The sequence below is a fragment of the Bombina bombina genome, chromosome 5 (genome assembly GCF_027579735.1).
Source record: "Bombina bombina isolate aBomBom1 chromosome 5, aBomBom1.pri, whole genome shotgun sequence".
NCBI lineage: Eukaryota > Metazoa > Chordata > Amphibia > Anura > Bombinatoridae > Bombina > Bombina bombina.
In genome coordinates, this window is record NC_069503.1 from 622,414,004 (window position 1) to 622,428,763 (window position 14,760).

The 14,760-nt window shown below is 40.4% G+C and overlaps 1 protein-coding gene across 1 annotated transcript in view; it reads right to left on the reverse strand.

The window, feature by feature from the left end:
- The window catches only part of ELP2 (elongator acetyltransferase complex subunit 2), a gene marked incomplete in the record, with an annotated part of 749,242 nt that overhangs the window by 38,938 nt on the left and 695,544 nt on the right, over positions 1–14,760 (reverse strand). Inside the window, 1 exon segment of the mRNA XM_053714582.1 lies at positions 7,516–7,655. Within this exon segment, the coding sequence (XP_053570557.1) occupies positions 7,516–7,655 (140 nt within the window).

Genomic DNA, 14,760 nt, shown 5'->3' on the forward strand with positions numbered 1-14,760 from the left:
AACAGCTTTAAACACAGGCTTGATCCTAGCTAAAGCCTGACAAAAGGCCTGGACGTCCGGATTTTCTGACAGACGTCTGTGTAACAAGATGGACAGAGCTGAAATCTGTCCCTTTAATGAACTAGTCGATAAACCCTTTTCTAAGCCTTCTTGTAGAAAGGACAATATCCTAGGGATCCTAACCTTACTCCAGGAGTAACGTTTGGATTCGCACCAGTATAGGTATTTACGCCATATTTTATGGTAAATCTTTCTGGTAACAGGCTTCCTAGCCTGTATCAGGGTATCAATAACCGACTCAGAAAAACCACGTTTTGATAAAATCAAGCGTTCAATTTCCAAGCAGTCAGCTTCAGAGAAGTTAGATTTTGATGTTTGAACGGACCCTGTATCAGAAGGTCCTGTCTTAGAGGTAGAGACCAGGGCGGACAGGATGACATGCCCACTAGATCTGCATAAGAAGTCCTGCGTGGCCATGCAGGTGCTATTAGGGTCACTGATGCCCTCTCCTGTTTGATTTTGGCAATCAATCGAGGAAGCAGCGGGAAGGGTGGAAACACATAAGCCATCCCGAAGTTCCAAGGTGCTGTCAAAGCATCTATCAGAACCGCTGCCGGATCCCTGGATCTGGACCCGTAGTGAGGAAGTTTGGCGTTCTGGCGAGACGCCATGAGATCTATCTCTGGTCTGCCCCAACGTCGAAGTATTTGGGCAAAGACCTCCGGATGAAGTTCCCACTCCCCCGGATGAAAAGTCTGGCGACTCAAGAAATCCGCCTCCCAGTTCTCCACTCCCGGGATGTGGATTGCTGACAGGTGGCAAGAGTGAGACTCTGCCCAGCGAATTATCTTTGATACTTCCATCATTGCTAGGGAGCTTCTTGTCCCCCCCTGATGGTTGATGTAAGCTACAGTCGTGATATTGTCCGACTGAAACCTGATGAACCCCCGAGTTGTTAATTGGGGCCAAGCCAGAAGGGCATTGAGAACTGCTCTCAATTCCAGAATGTTTATTGGAAGGAGACTCTCCTCCTGATTCCATAATCCCTGAGCCTTCAGAGAATTCCAGACAGCGCCCCAACCTAGTAGGCTGGCGTCTGTAGTTACAATTGTCCAGTCTGGGCTGCTGAATGGCATCCCCCTGGACAGGTGTGGCCGATGAAGCCACCATAGAAGAGAATTTCTGGTCTCTTGATTCAGATTCAGAGTAGGGGACAAATCTGAGTAATCCCCATTCCACTGACTTAGCATGCATAATTGTAGCGGTCTGAGGTGTAGGCGTGCAAAAGGTACTATGTCCATTGCCGCTACCATTAAGCCGATCACCTCCATGCATTGAGCTACTGACGGGTGTTGAATGGAATGAAGGACACGGCATGCATTTTGAAGCTTTGTTAACCTGTCTTCTGTCAGGTAAATCTTCATTTCTACAGAATCTATAAGAGTCCCCAAGAATGGAACTCTTGTGAGAGGAAAAAGAGAACTCTTCTTTTCGTTCACTTTCCATCCATGCGACCTTAGAAATGCCAGAACTAACTCTGTATGAGACTTGGCAGTTTGAAAGCTTGAAGCTTGTATTAGAATGTCGTCTAGGTACGGAGCTACCGAAATCCCTCGTGGTCTTAGTACCGCCAGAAGGGCACCTAGAATCTTTGTGAAGATTCTTGGGGCCGTAGCCAATCCGAATGGAAGAGCTACAAACTGGTAGTGCCTGTCTAGGAAGGCAAACCGTAGATACCGGTGATGATCTTTGTGGATCGGTATGTGAAGGTAAGCATCTTTTAAATCCACTGTGGTCATGTACTGACCCTTTTGGATCATGGGCAAGATTGTCCGAATAGTTTCCATTTTGAACGATGGAACTCTTAGGAATTTGTTTAGAATCTTTAAATCTAAGATTGGCCTGAAAGTTCCCTCTTTTTTGGGAACCACAAACAGGTTTGAGTAGAACCCTTGTCCTTGTTCCGACCGCGGAACCGGATGGATCACTCCCATTAATAACAGATCTTGTACACAGCGTAGAAACGCTTCTTTCTTTATCTGGTTTGTTGATAACCTTGACAGATGAAATCTCCCTCTTGGGGGAGATAATTTGAAGTCTAGAAGGTATCCCTGAGATATGATCTCTAGCGCCCAGGGATCCTGAACATCTCTTGCCCAGGCCTGGGCGAAGAGAGAAAGTCTGCCCCCCACTAGATCCGGTCCCGGATCGGGGGCTCTCGGTTCATGCTGTCTTTGGGGCAGCAGCAGGTTTCCTGGCCTGTTTGCCCTTGTTCCAGGACTGGTTAGGCTTCCAGCCTTGCCTGTAACGAGCAACAGCTCCTTCCTGTTTTGGTGCAGTGGAGGTTGATGCTGCTCCTGTTTTGAAATTCCGAAAGGGACGAAAATTAGACTGTCTAGCCTTAGCTTTGGCTTTGTCTTGAGGTAGGGCGTGGCCCTTACCTCCTGTAATGTCAGCGATAATTTCTTTCAAACCGGGCCCAAATAAAGACTGCCCCTTGAAAGGTATATTAAGTAATTTGGACTTAGAAGTAACATCAGCTGACCAGGATTTTAGCCACAGTGCCCTACGTGCCTGTATGGCGAATCCTGAGTTCTTAGCCGTAAGTTTGGTTAAATGTACTACGGCCTCCGAAATGAATGAATTAGCTAGTTTAAGGACTCTAAGCCTGTCCATAATGTCGTCTAGCGTAGATGAACTAAGGTTCTCTTCCAGAGACTCAATCCAAAATGCTGCCGCAGCCGTAATCGGCGCGATACATGCAAGGGGTTGCAATATAAAACCTTGTTGAACAAACATTTTCTTAAGGTAACCCTCTAATTTTTTATCCATTGGATCTGAAAAAGCACAGCTATCCTCCACCGGGATAGTGGTACGCTTAGCTAAAGTAGAAACTGCTCCCTCCACCTTAGGGACCGTTTGCCATAAGTCCCGAGTGGTGGCGTCTATTGGAAACATCTTTCTAAATATTGGAGGGGGTGAGAACGGCACACCGGGTCTATCCCACTCCTTAGTAACAATTTCAGTTAATCTCTTAGGTATAGGAAAAACGTCAGTACTCGCCGGTACCGCAAAGTATTTATCCAACCTACACAGTTTCTCTGGTATTGCAACGGTGTTACAATCATTAAGAGCTGCTAAGACCTCCCCTAGTAATACACGGAGGTTCTCCAATTTAAATTTAAAATTTGAAATATCTGAATCCAATCTGTTTGGATCAGAACCGTCACCCACAGAATGAAGCTCTCCGTCCTCATGCTCTGCAATCTGTGACGCAGTATCAGACATGGCCTTAGTATTGTCAGCGCACTCTGTTCTCACCCCAGAGTGATCACGCTTGCCTCTTAGTTCTGGTAATTTAGACAAAACTTCAGTCATAACAGCAGCCATATCATGTAATGTTATCTGTAATGGCCGCCCAGATGTACTAGGCGCCATAATATCACTCACCTCCCGGGCGGGAGATGCAGGTACTGCCGCGTGAGGTGAGTTAGTCGGCATAACTCTCCCCTCGCAGTTTGGTGAAATTTGTTCACATTGTACAGATTGACTTTTATTTAAAGTAGCATCAATACAGTTAGTACATAAATTTCTATTGGGCTCCACCTTGGCATTGGAACAAATGACACAGATATCTTCCTCTGAGTCAGACATGTTTAACACACTAGCAATAACTTGCAACCTGGTTATAATCTTTTTTAGCAAAAACGTACTGTGCCTCAAAGAGGTACTTAAACGATTAAATGACAGTTGAGATAATGAACTGAAAAACAGTTATAGCATCAACCTTAAAATAACACAACTTTTAGCAAAGGTTTGTTCCCATTAGTAAATAACAATAACTAAATTGACATAAAATTACAGAGTAACGTTTTTATTCACAGTCAATATAAAATTCTCACAGCTCTGCTGAGAGAATGTACCTCCCTTCAAAGAAGTTTGAAGACCCCTGAGATCTGTCAGAGATGAGCCGGATCATGCAGGAAATATAATAGTAGCTGACTGGAAATTTTTGATGCGTAGCAAAGAGCGCCAAAAACGGCCCCTCCCTCTCACACACAGCAGTGAAGAGAAACGAAACTGTCACAATTTAAAGCAAACTGCCAAGTGGAAAATAATGCCCAAACATTTATTCACTCAGTACCTCAGCAATGTAAACGATTCTACATTCCAGCAAAAACGTTTAACATGATAAATACTTATTAAAAGGATTAGTAACCTTGAACAGAGTAGTTCCGGTGAAATACCATTCCCAGAATACTGAAGTGTATACATACATGTCATTATAACGGTATAGCAGGATTTTCTCATCAATTCCATTCAGAAAATAAAAACTGCTACATACCTCAATGCAGATTCATCTGCCCGCTGTCCCCTGATCTGAAGCTTTTACCTCCCTCAGATGGCCGAGAACAGCAATATGATCTTAACTACTCCGGTTAAAATCATAGTAAAAAACTCTGGTAGATTCTTCCTCAAAGTCTGCCAGAGAAGTAATAACACGCTCCGGTGCTATTGTAAAATAACAAACTTTTGATTGAAGTCATAAAAACTAAGTATAATCACCATAGTCCTCTCACACATCCTATCTAGTCGTTGGGTGCAAGAGAATGACTGGGACTGACGTAGAGGGGAGGAGCTATATGCAGCTCTGCTGGGTGAATCCTCTTGCATTTCCTGTTGGGGAGGAGTTATATCCCAGAAGTAATGATGACCCGTGGACTGATCACACATAACAGAAGAAAACATATATTCTATTTTATTCAAGTAAAAGGCTATATCCTTAAACTAGTGAATTTGGATCCCCAGTTGTGGGAACAACATCCGCTGGTTGATCTGGTAAAGGTTAGGAAGGGATTATTATCCTTTATCTATAAATTTTTGGTATCCCTGGAAGAAACATCGGTTCTAGCAGATTTGACTTCCCAGTGGTTAACACTGGTTGACTCTCCGGATCTTGAAACAATACTCTTAAAGAGTGTAAAAACTGCACAGAGGCTGTTTTCTTCGTCTTATTATAGGGAAATTCAATTTAGGGTGATACACAGAGATTATTTAATTCCTCGGAGAGTGGCCAAGTGGAACAAAACTGTGTTTAATATCTGCTCTAAATGCCACTTTCATGACCCTGACTTGATTCATTTAGTCTGGGGATGCCCTAAGGTGAATCAATTTTGGATGAAGGTAGAATATTTTCTCTCTAATATAGTAAAAAAAAAGATCCAGCTAACACGAGACTCTATCCTTTTTTTAAGATCCCACACCGCTTGGGATAAAGATGTTGATTTTATACTAATAGCATTAACAATTATTAGAACACTTCTCTTTAAATATTGGATTTCTTATAAGACACCCACTATCCAGGAAAGTGAGGAAAGCACTATTAGACTCATCAATCAAAGCAGCATATGAATCAAAATTGGAGAGGCCCTCAGGAGAGAAATTCTGTAGAAGGTGGAGAGTTTTCGTGGGCTTTCAGGGAAACGACTTCGTACAATATATAGAACAAATTATTAACATTAAATTAGATTAGGGGTGGGGGTGGGGGGATACGGGGGGGGCGAGAGGAGAGAGGGAATATTCTTCATTACTACTACCCTTTTTTTTTTTTTTTTTTCCTTTCTTTGAGTTGTTCGGGAAAGGGTCATGGCTACCTGGCTTTTGTCCCTTTCTATATATTGTTTCTTTTATGCTGTAATCTCCATGCATGGAGAATTGTGTGTTATGTGTGTGTTGTTTGTATTTGTCTTTTTTCTTTTTTGTATAATAAAAATTTATAAATAAAAAAAAAAAAAAAAACAACTTTCCAATTTACTTTTATCAACAATTTTGCTTTGTTCTCTTGGTATTCTTAGTTGAAAGCTAAACCTAGGAGGCTCATAAGCTAATTTCTTAGACCTTGATGGCTGCCTCTAATCTGAATGCATTTTGGCAATTTTTTGCCACTAGAGGGTGTTAGTTCATGTGTTTCATATAGATAACATTGAGCTCACACACGTGAAGTTATCTAGGTGTGAGCATTGATCAGCTAAGATGCAAGTCTGTCAAAAGAACTGAAATAAGGGGGCAATTTTCAGAGGCTTTGATACAAGGTTATTACAGAGGTAAAACCTGCATTATTATAACTGTGCTGGTTATGCAAAACTGAGGAATGGGTAATAAAGGGATTATCTATCTTTTTAAACAACAAAAATTCTGGTGTTGACTGTCCCTTTAAATCCTATAGCAAAATCTGAAGAACTTCCCTGTTTAGTACAAACAAAGGGAGGGATACCTTTAGAAGCAAGAGCAGCATTAGACTGACCACAATTCATGAGATGATCCATACATGATTTGCAAAGCTGAGCAGGGGGAATTATATCAACCAGCTTGCAAAATATACACTAAATACTAGTAGGAAAGTGTTCAGAGGATCAAGCTTTTGAGTTGCAAGTATTAACAGAAGAGGGGACAGAATCAGTATGCTCCACAATGAAAAACAGGCAGGTAATAAGAAAATCAAAATACAGATAATGATTTCAACATCACATGGTCATATAACTATAAGCATACATAACTATATTTAGTTATAGAATAAAGATTCATTTTGATTTGGTTAAAATGTTAAATACGTTATAATTAACTGAGCACAATTGGTGCTAAACTACTTTAAGAAAAGGTGTACAGGTAAAAATGTTTGACTAAACAAAACTGGATTATTCATCCAGATATGAAGCAGTAATGCATTAAATTTTGTGCAGTTTTCAATTTACTTTTATTGTAGAAGTTTAAACATGTCTTTGCAGCGTTTAAGCAGGAATTACTTGACACACTACTAACAAAAATTGCATAGAAAGTGGCTCCCCCCCCCCCCCCTACAATTAGCAACAAAGAAAGCAAAACTTTTATATATACCCTTTTAGGCTAGACAAAAGAAAAAAAAAGATGGATGTGCATTTGGCAGTTTTGCAAGGTCACAAATGGGGAAAATGGCAGCCACCAGCAGCATTCGGCTATTTTTGGAGGCAGATTTCTTCTTGTGAAAGTGCAGCACACTAAGATCTTTATTTGTACAGATGTTAGTGTGATGCGCGTTCAATAGAAGAAATTTGGTTTTGAAAATAGCCGAATGCTGCTGGGGCCGCTATCATTCCCATTCGTGACCTCACAAAACTGCCAAATGCACATTCCTTTAAAAATAAAAAAACAATTGTATTGAACTATACATCTTGCAAATGTAAATCATACCACACTTACAAGCAATATGCTTCCCAAAATTTGGTTTGAAGTTTTTGCAATCAGTTGATGGAGAACAAGCAGTGTAATGCATTACACTGAAATACATATTTTCTATACTGAAATATTTAAACAGTTACATTTATGAAGCTTTGCATAAAAGAGCAACATGAATTTTATATGTAATGCCGAGGCCAAAATACAGATAAATATACAGTAGAAATGAGCTTCCAGACAATATTATTGAGTTTCATGAGATTTACAAAATGTGTACAAAGTGTAAACTTGCTAGGCCCATACCTCCCATCGTGTGCAAGAATGCGACTGATACTGAGGGCAGTCACAGAGTCTCCTGTATCTAAGAGAGTAGAACAAGGGCTAATAATCCCAGTGCTATTTTCTTCATTGGTGTCAGTGTTACAGTTGCCCCATACAATGACCTGCAAGAAACACACATAGTAAGATTTTATTTTATAGAAAAATAACTGTTTTTCCCCCGCTAGTGATCAAAATGATATCCCCAGCAAAAAAAGTCAGCAGAAAATGAATTTGACTATAAGCTAAACAAAATTTAAATCATTGTAGAATAAAACAAAAACATGTACATAAAAGATCATCACAATGCAAACAACATAATATCATATAACATTAGGAACATTAAATGCACAATATAGTTCGCCCCCTGCAACCTACACTGTGCTTATTCTTTGTTATACCAAGCAATACATGTAGAAAATAATAATGGAAAATAGTTTATGTATCTACAGCAGGGATGGGGAACCTTGGCCTTCCAGATGTTTCAGAACTACATTTCCCATGATGTGCAACTGGACTTCAGAGTGCCTAAGCATCATGGGTAATGTAGTTCTGAAACATCAGGAGGGCCAAGGATCCCCATCCCTGATCTACAGGGTAGCTTTATTGAAGTTACAAGAAGGCAAAATAGTTTATATTGCTTTTAGTCTACTTTGTTACATATTGAATAAATACATACAAATCCCAAGAAATAAATGTCTAACATAGTACAATTGTGCATAGTCTAAATTGCTGCACTATTTAAAGATAGCTAATCACTCAAAACAAATTAAAAACACCCATACAAGACTTGCCAAAGACTGGACTGATCATTCTAAGCTACCATAAGTATCAAGACATGACTTCCACACTACTGCTTTACAAAGTTAAAATGGAGCAGAATTTATTTCAGATGCCTCAGATTATTGCAGAGTGAGCTCAGAGACATATAAGAACAAAAACTTTCATAGGTTTATTTAAAGGGACACTTAAAGGGACAGTAAACTTACAAAATAATGTTATATAATTCTGCCACTGCAATTCCCCGAGACCTGATCACTGCCAAGAGAGCCCCCAAAACCTTTGAGAAAATTTTGGGAGCTGTGGCAAGGCCAAAAAGAAAAGCCACAAATTGAAAATGTTTGTCTAGGAATGCTAATCTCAGGAACTTGTGATAATCCCTGTGGATGGGAACATGAAGATACGCATCCTTTAGGTCTATGGTCGTCATGAATTGACCCTCTTGGACTAAAGGAAGAATGGAACGAATAGTTTCCATTTTGAAGGATGAAACCCTGAGAAACTTGTTGAGACACTTTAGGTCTAGAATAGGAACCACAAACAGATTTGAATAGAATCCTAGACCCTGTTCCCTTACTGGAACAGGAACTATCACTCCCAGGGAAGAGAGGTCCCGAACGCAATTCAAGTATGCCTCTCTTTTTATCTGGTCTGCAGATAATCTTGAGAGGTAGAACCTGCCCCTGGTAGGAAAAGTCTTGAATTCTATTTTGTAACCTTGAGATACTATGTCCACAGCCCAGGGATCTGGGACATCTCGTATCCACGCTTGATAAAAAAGAGAAAGTCTGCTCCCACTTGATCCGATCCCGGGTCGGGGCAAACCCTATATGCTGATTTAGACTTAGCTGCGGGTCTCTTTGATTGCTTCCCCTTGTTCCAAGACTGATTGGGTTTCCAAGAAGAGTTGGACAGTTCCTGCTTGGAAGGAGACTTCCCTTTGAAGTTACGAAAGGAACGAAAATTACTCTGACGCCCTTTAGGCCTATTCTTCTTGTCTTGTGGTAGAAAAGACCCTTTTCCACCCGTAATATCAGAAATTATTTCTGCCAGACCAGGTCCAAACAAGGCTTTACCTATATGGAAGCGCCAGAAGCTTGGACTTAGAGGTAACGTCAACTGACCAAGATTTTAGCCACTACGCCCTGTGGGCTAGAACAGAGTAGACAGATATCTTGGCTCCCAGTTTAATAACTTGCATGATAGCATCAGAAATAAAGGAACTGGCTAGCCTGAGAGCCTTAATCCTGTTTTGGATCTCCTCCAAATGAGTCTCAGCCTGAAGAGAATCAGACAAAGCAAAGTACCAATAAGATGCTGCACTTGACACTGTGGTAATACATACCTCAGGTTGCCATTGAAGACCTTGATGAACATACATCTTCTTCAAATAAGCCTCCAGCTATTTGTCCATTGGATCCTTAAAAGAGCAGCTATACTCTATAGGGATAGTAGTCCTCTTAGCCAGAGTAGAAATAGCCCCTTCTACTTTAGGCACCGTGTGCCATGAATCTTCAATGGAGACAGAAACAGGAAACATCTTTTTAAAAATAGGAGACAGAGAAAAAGGTATCCCTGGCTTCTCTCATTCCTGCGTAATAATCTCTGTAGCACGGTCTGGAACCGGAAACACATTTACAGAGGAAGGAACATCAAAGTATTTATTAAGTTTACTTGATTTCTTAGGGTTAACAACAACAGGAGTATCGGAGTCGTCTAAAGTAGCCAAAACCTCCTTTAACAATACACGAAGATGTTCAAGCTTAAATCTGAAGGATACTACTTCAGCATCAGATGTAGGAATTAAACTGTCCGAATCTGAGATTTCACCCTCAGAGGGTACCGATGTATCCTCCTCATCAGACTTATGAGGAAGGAAAAATTGAGTAGCAGAAGTTGGAACAGGATGACCAGGATGATTGAAGCTGCGCAACAGAAAAATTTGCGCTTCATAGCCGGCAGAGGCAGGCCAATGAGGAATGTGTATTGTCGAAGGATATTAAATCCCCAATAAAAATAAAGTATCTGAACCACCATAGAGGGTTAACTCCTCCTATCCATGGAGGGAGTTAACCCTTAAGTCTCCATATCACATACAATTAAGTACCTGCCCACTGCCAATTAAAGATCTTATGTCCCATAATAAAGTGCAGAGTCTCCCTTCAGTGCAGGTCTCCCAGCCCCAGAAGACAAAAGCACTTACCTGCACATCTAGCCGTCTGGCAAGAGGACATCTCACAAGGCGTGAAAGGACACATACTCCTTACAGAGGCCTGTGGAGAAATGAGAGAACAGAGTAAACCTACTTTGGCTTTCTATACCATGGGCAGCAAATATGTTAGGAAAACGCAGCAAGGCCCACCTCACAAGTTCCTAACTGCTTTAAAGCTACCACCACGGCAGAGATTGACGTGGACTACAGCTATACCCAAAAAAACTTGCTTGTAGCAAAAAGAAATCCAATTTTCTTCAGACACCAAAATAGAGGCAAATAGAATGACTGGGGATTATGGGTAGGGGAGTGACACTTAACAGCTATGCTGCGGTGCTCTTTGCCTCCTCCTGCTGGCCAGGAGTGATATTGCCACTAGTAATTGATGACGTTGTGGACTCTCCATTTCTTAGGAAAGAAAAACAGTTTTAAGACACTTTCCAATTTACTTCCATTATTAAATTTTACACAATCTTTTATATGCACAATTTTTGAGGCGACAGCATGTACTGAGCATGTGCACAAGCTCACATGGTATACGTATACTAGTCTGTGATTAGCTCATAGCTGTCACATGATACAGGGGGCGGTGGTAAATGGAAGAAAAATCAAATTTGCCAGAAATAATCTGTTTATTTGAAATTCAGAGTAAGTGTTATTGCATTGTCTTTTTATTATGCACTTGTTAATTATGCAATTCTACTGCATTTAGTCGTCCTTTAAAGTGCACTAAACAATTCAACTGAAACATTTTCCTTGCAGTAGTGCATTGCTACTCCTTTAACAAAATAAAATGAAGCTAATTTGATAAAGGAAGTAACATTTTAAGTTGTAATAAAAGTGTATGTTCTATCTGAATCATGAAAAAAAACCCCACTGAGTTTCATGTGCCTTTAACTGCTGATCTTAGTGATTAACTGATGTAGTTGGGTTTAGTTTCCAAATCACATATTCACTTTGACGACACCATGAGACTGTCTTACCACAATAGTGACTGCTTCAGTGAAGAAATCAAGTATTTATCACACACACACATGGAATTAAACCCAGTACTTAGGCAAGACATAGGATAGTGTCACTTACATTTTCAAATGCTCTTTAATAAACTTCTTACATGCAAACTTTTGCTTGGGCTTTTACAGCTTCTGTTTTTATAATATGCTAATGGATACCATAGAATTGTATTTGCATGATTTGTGTGTTATACAAATGAATTTACAATTACTGCAAAGACCACTAATGTTTGCCTGATTATTATGAAATGATATAGATCACTAGTAATATCAATTATGTTCTGGTAGGTTTAGATATCGCGCCAAGGAATGAAATACCTTTAGCTCTGACTAGAGGCTCTCTAGCTAGCCTAAGGGTTAGAACAATTTGGGTGTGGAAGTGCAGAGCGCCTCAATGAGGGCTTAGGTGTTTGTAATGAATTTAAAATTGGATGATTAAAAATGGTTTAATACAAAATATTCATTGATTAAAATACTGAATCATATAAATACTCTCAATGGATATACAGTATAAAAAAATAACCTCTAATGAATTAGGAAATGTCCCTCTTAAAATTGGGCAATAAAAAATGCCTCCAGGAATTTATTGTATATCCTTTGATGTGTGCCTCTGTATACCCTTCTAAACAGTAGGTATAGACTGGAAATTTTATTAAGTGTCCTTTGATGTGTGCCTATGTATAACTTTCTGAAAAGTAGGTATTGCCTGGAGAAGAATAACAATGAGAAATAAATACATAGAATTTGTACCTTCTAAATGCAAATAGTTTCCTAAATGGTTCTTGAATAAATAACTTGTGAAAACCTTACTTTGGGTGTGTGTGTCCTTCGTAAATTAGTGAAATATTAACATAAATTGTGAATGTATCACTTAAAGGGACATAATACTCATATGCTAAATCACTTGAAACTGATGCAGTATAACTGTAAAAAGCTGACAGGAAAATATCACCTGAGCATCTCTATGTAAAAAAACATAATTTATGCTTACCTGATAAATTCCTTTCTTCTGTAGTGTGATCAGTCCACGGGTCATCATTACTTCTGGGATATTACTCCTCCCCAACAGGAAGTGCAAGAGGATTCACCCAGCAGAGCTGCATATAGCTCCTCCCCTCTACGTCACTCCCAGTCATTCGACCAAGGACCAACGAGAAAGGAAAAGCCAAGGGTGAAGTGGTGACTGGAGTATAAATTAAAAAAAATATTTACCTGCCTTAAAAAACAGGGCGGGCCGTGGACTGATCACACTACAGAAGAAAGGAATTTATCAGGTAAGCATAAATTATGTTTTCTTCTGTTAAGTGTGATCAGTCCACGGGTCATCATTACTTCTGGGATACCAATACCAAAGCAAAAGTACACGGATGACGGGAGGGATAGGCAGGCTCTTTATACAGAAGGAACCACTGCCTGAAGAACCATTCTCCCAAAAATAGCCTCCGATGAAGCAAAAGTGTCAAATTTGTAAAATTTGGAAAAAGTATGAAGCGAAGACCAAGTTGCAGCCTTGCAAATCTGTTCAACAGAGGCCTCATTCTTGAAGGCCCAAGTGGAAGCCACAGCTCTAGTAGAATGAGCTGTAATTCTTTCAGGAGGCTGCTGTCCAGCAGTCTCATAAGCTAAACGAATTATGCTACGAAGCCAAAAAGAAAGAGAGGTAGCGGAAGCTTTTTGACCTCTCCTCTGCCCAGAGTAAATGACAAACAGGGAAGACGTTTGTCGAAATTCCTTAGTTGCCTGTAAGTAAAATTTTAGAGCACGGACTACATCCAGGTTGTGCAGTAGACGTTCCTTCTTTGAAGAAGGATTTGGGCATAAAGAAGGAACAACAATCTCTTGATTGATATTCCTGTTAGTAACTACCTTAGGTAAGAACCCAGGTTTAGTACGCAGGACTACCTTATCCGAATGAAAAATCAAATAAGGAGAATCACAATGTAAGGCTGATAATTCAGAGACTCTTCGAGCCGAGGAAATAGCCATTAAAAATAGAACTTTCCAAGATAACAACTTTATATCAATGGAATGAAGGGGTTCAAACGGAACGCCCTGTAAAACATTAAGAACAAGGTTTAAACTCCATGGTGGAGCAACAGTTTTAAACACAGGCTTAATCCTGGTCAAAGCCTGACAAAAAGCCTGGACGTCAGGAACTTCTGACAGACGTTTGTGTAACAGAATGGACAGAGCTGAGATCTGTCCCTTTAATGAACTAGCAGATAAACCCTTTTCTAAACCTTCTTGTAGAAAAGACAATATCCTAGGAATCCTAACCTTACTCCAAGAGTAACCTTTGGATACACACCAATAACAGAATTTATGTTTACCTGATAAATTACTTTCTCCAACGGTGTGTCCGGTCCACAGCGTCATCCTTACTTGTGGGATATTCTCCTCCCCAACAGGAAATGGCAAAGAGCCCAGCAAAGCTGGTCACATGATCCCTCCTAGGCTCCGCCTACCCCAGTCATTCGACCGACGTTAAGGAGGAATATTTGCATAGGAGAAACCATATGATACCGTGGTGACTGTAGTTAAAGAAAATAAATTATCAGACCTGATTAAAAAACCAGGGCGGGCCCGGGGGCCGGACACACCGTTGGAGAAAGTAATTTATCAGGTAAACATAAATTCTGTTTTCCTCCAACATAGGTGTGTCCGGTCCACGGCGTCATCCTTACTTGTGGGAACCAATACCAAAGCTTTAGGACACGGATGAAGGGAGGGAGCAAATCAGGTCACCTAAATGGAAGGCACCACGGCTTGCAAAACCTTTCTCCCAAAAATAGCCTCAGAAGAAGCAAAAGTATCAAACTTGTAAAATTTGGTAAAAGTGTGCAGTGAAGACCAAGTCGCTGCCCTACATATCTGATCAACAGAAGCCTCGTTCTTGAAGGCCCATGTGGAAGCCACAGCCCTAGTGGAATGAGCTGTGATTCTTTCAGGAGGCTGCCGTCCGGCAGTCTCGTAAGCCAATCTGATGATGCTTTTAATCCAAAAAGAGAGAGAGGTAGAAGTTGCTTTTTGACCTCTCCTTTTACCAGAATAAACAACAAACAAGGAAGATGTTTGTCTAAAATCCTTTGTAGCATCTAAATAGAATTTTAGAGCGCGAACAACATCCAAATTGTGCAACAAACGTTCCTTCTTCGAAACTGGTTTCGGACACAAAGAAGGCACGACTATCTCCTGGTTAATGTTTTTGTTAGAAACAACTTTTGG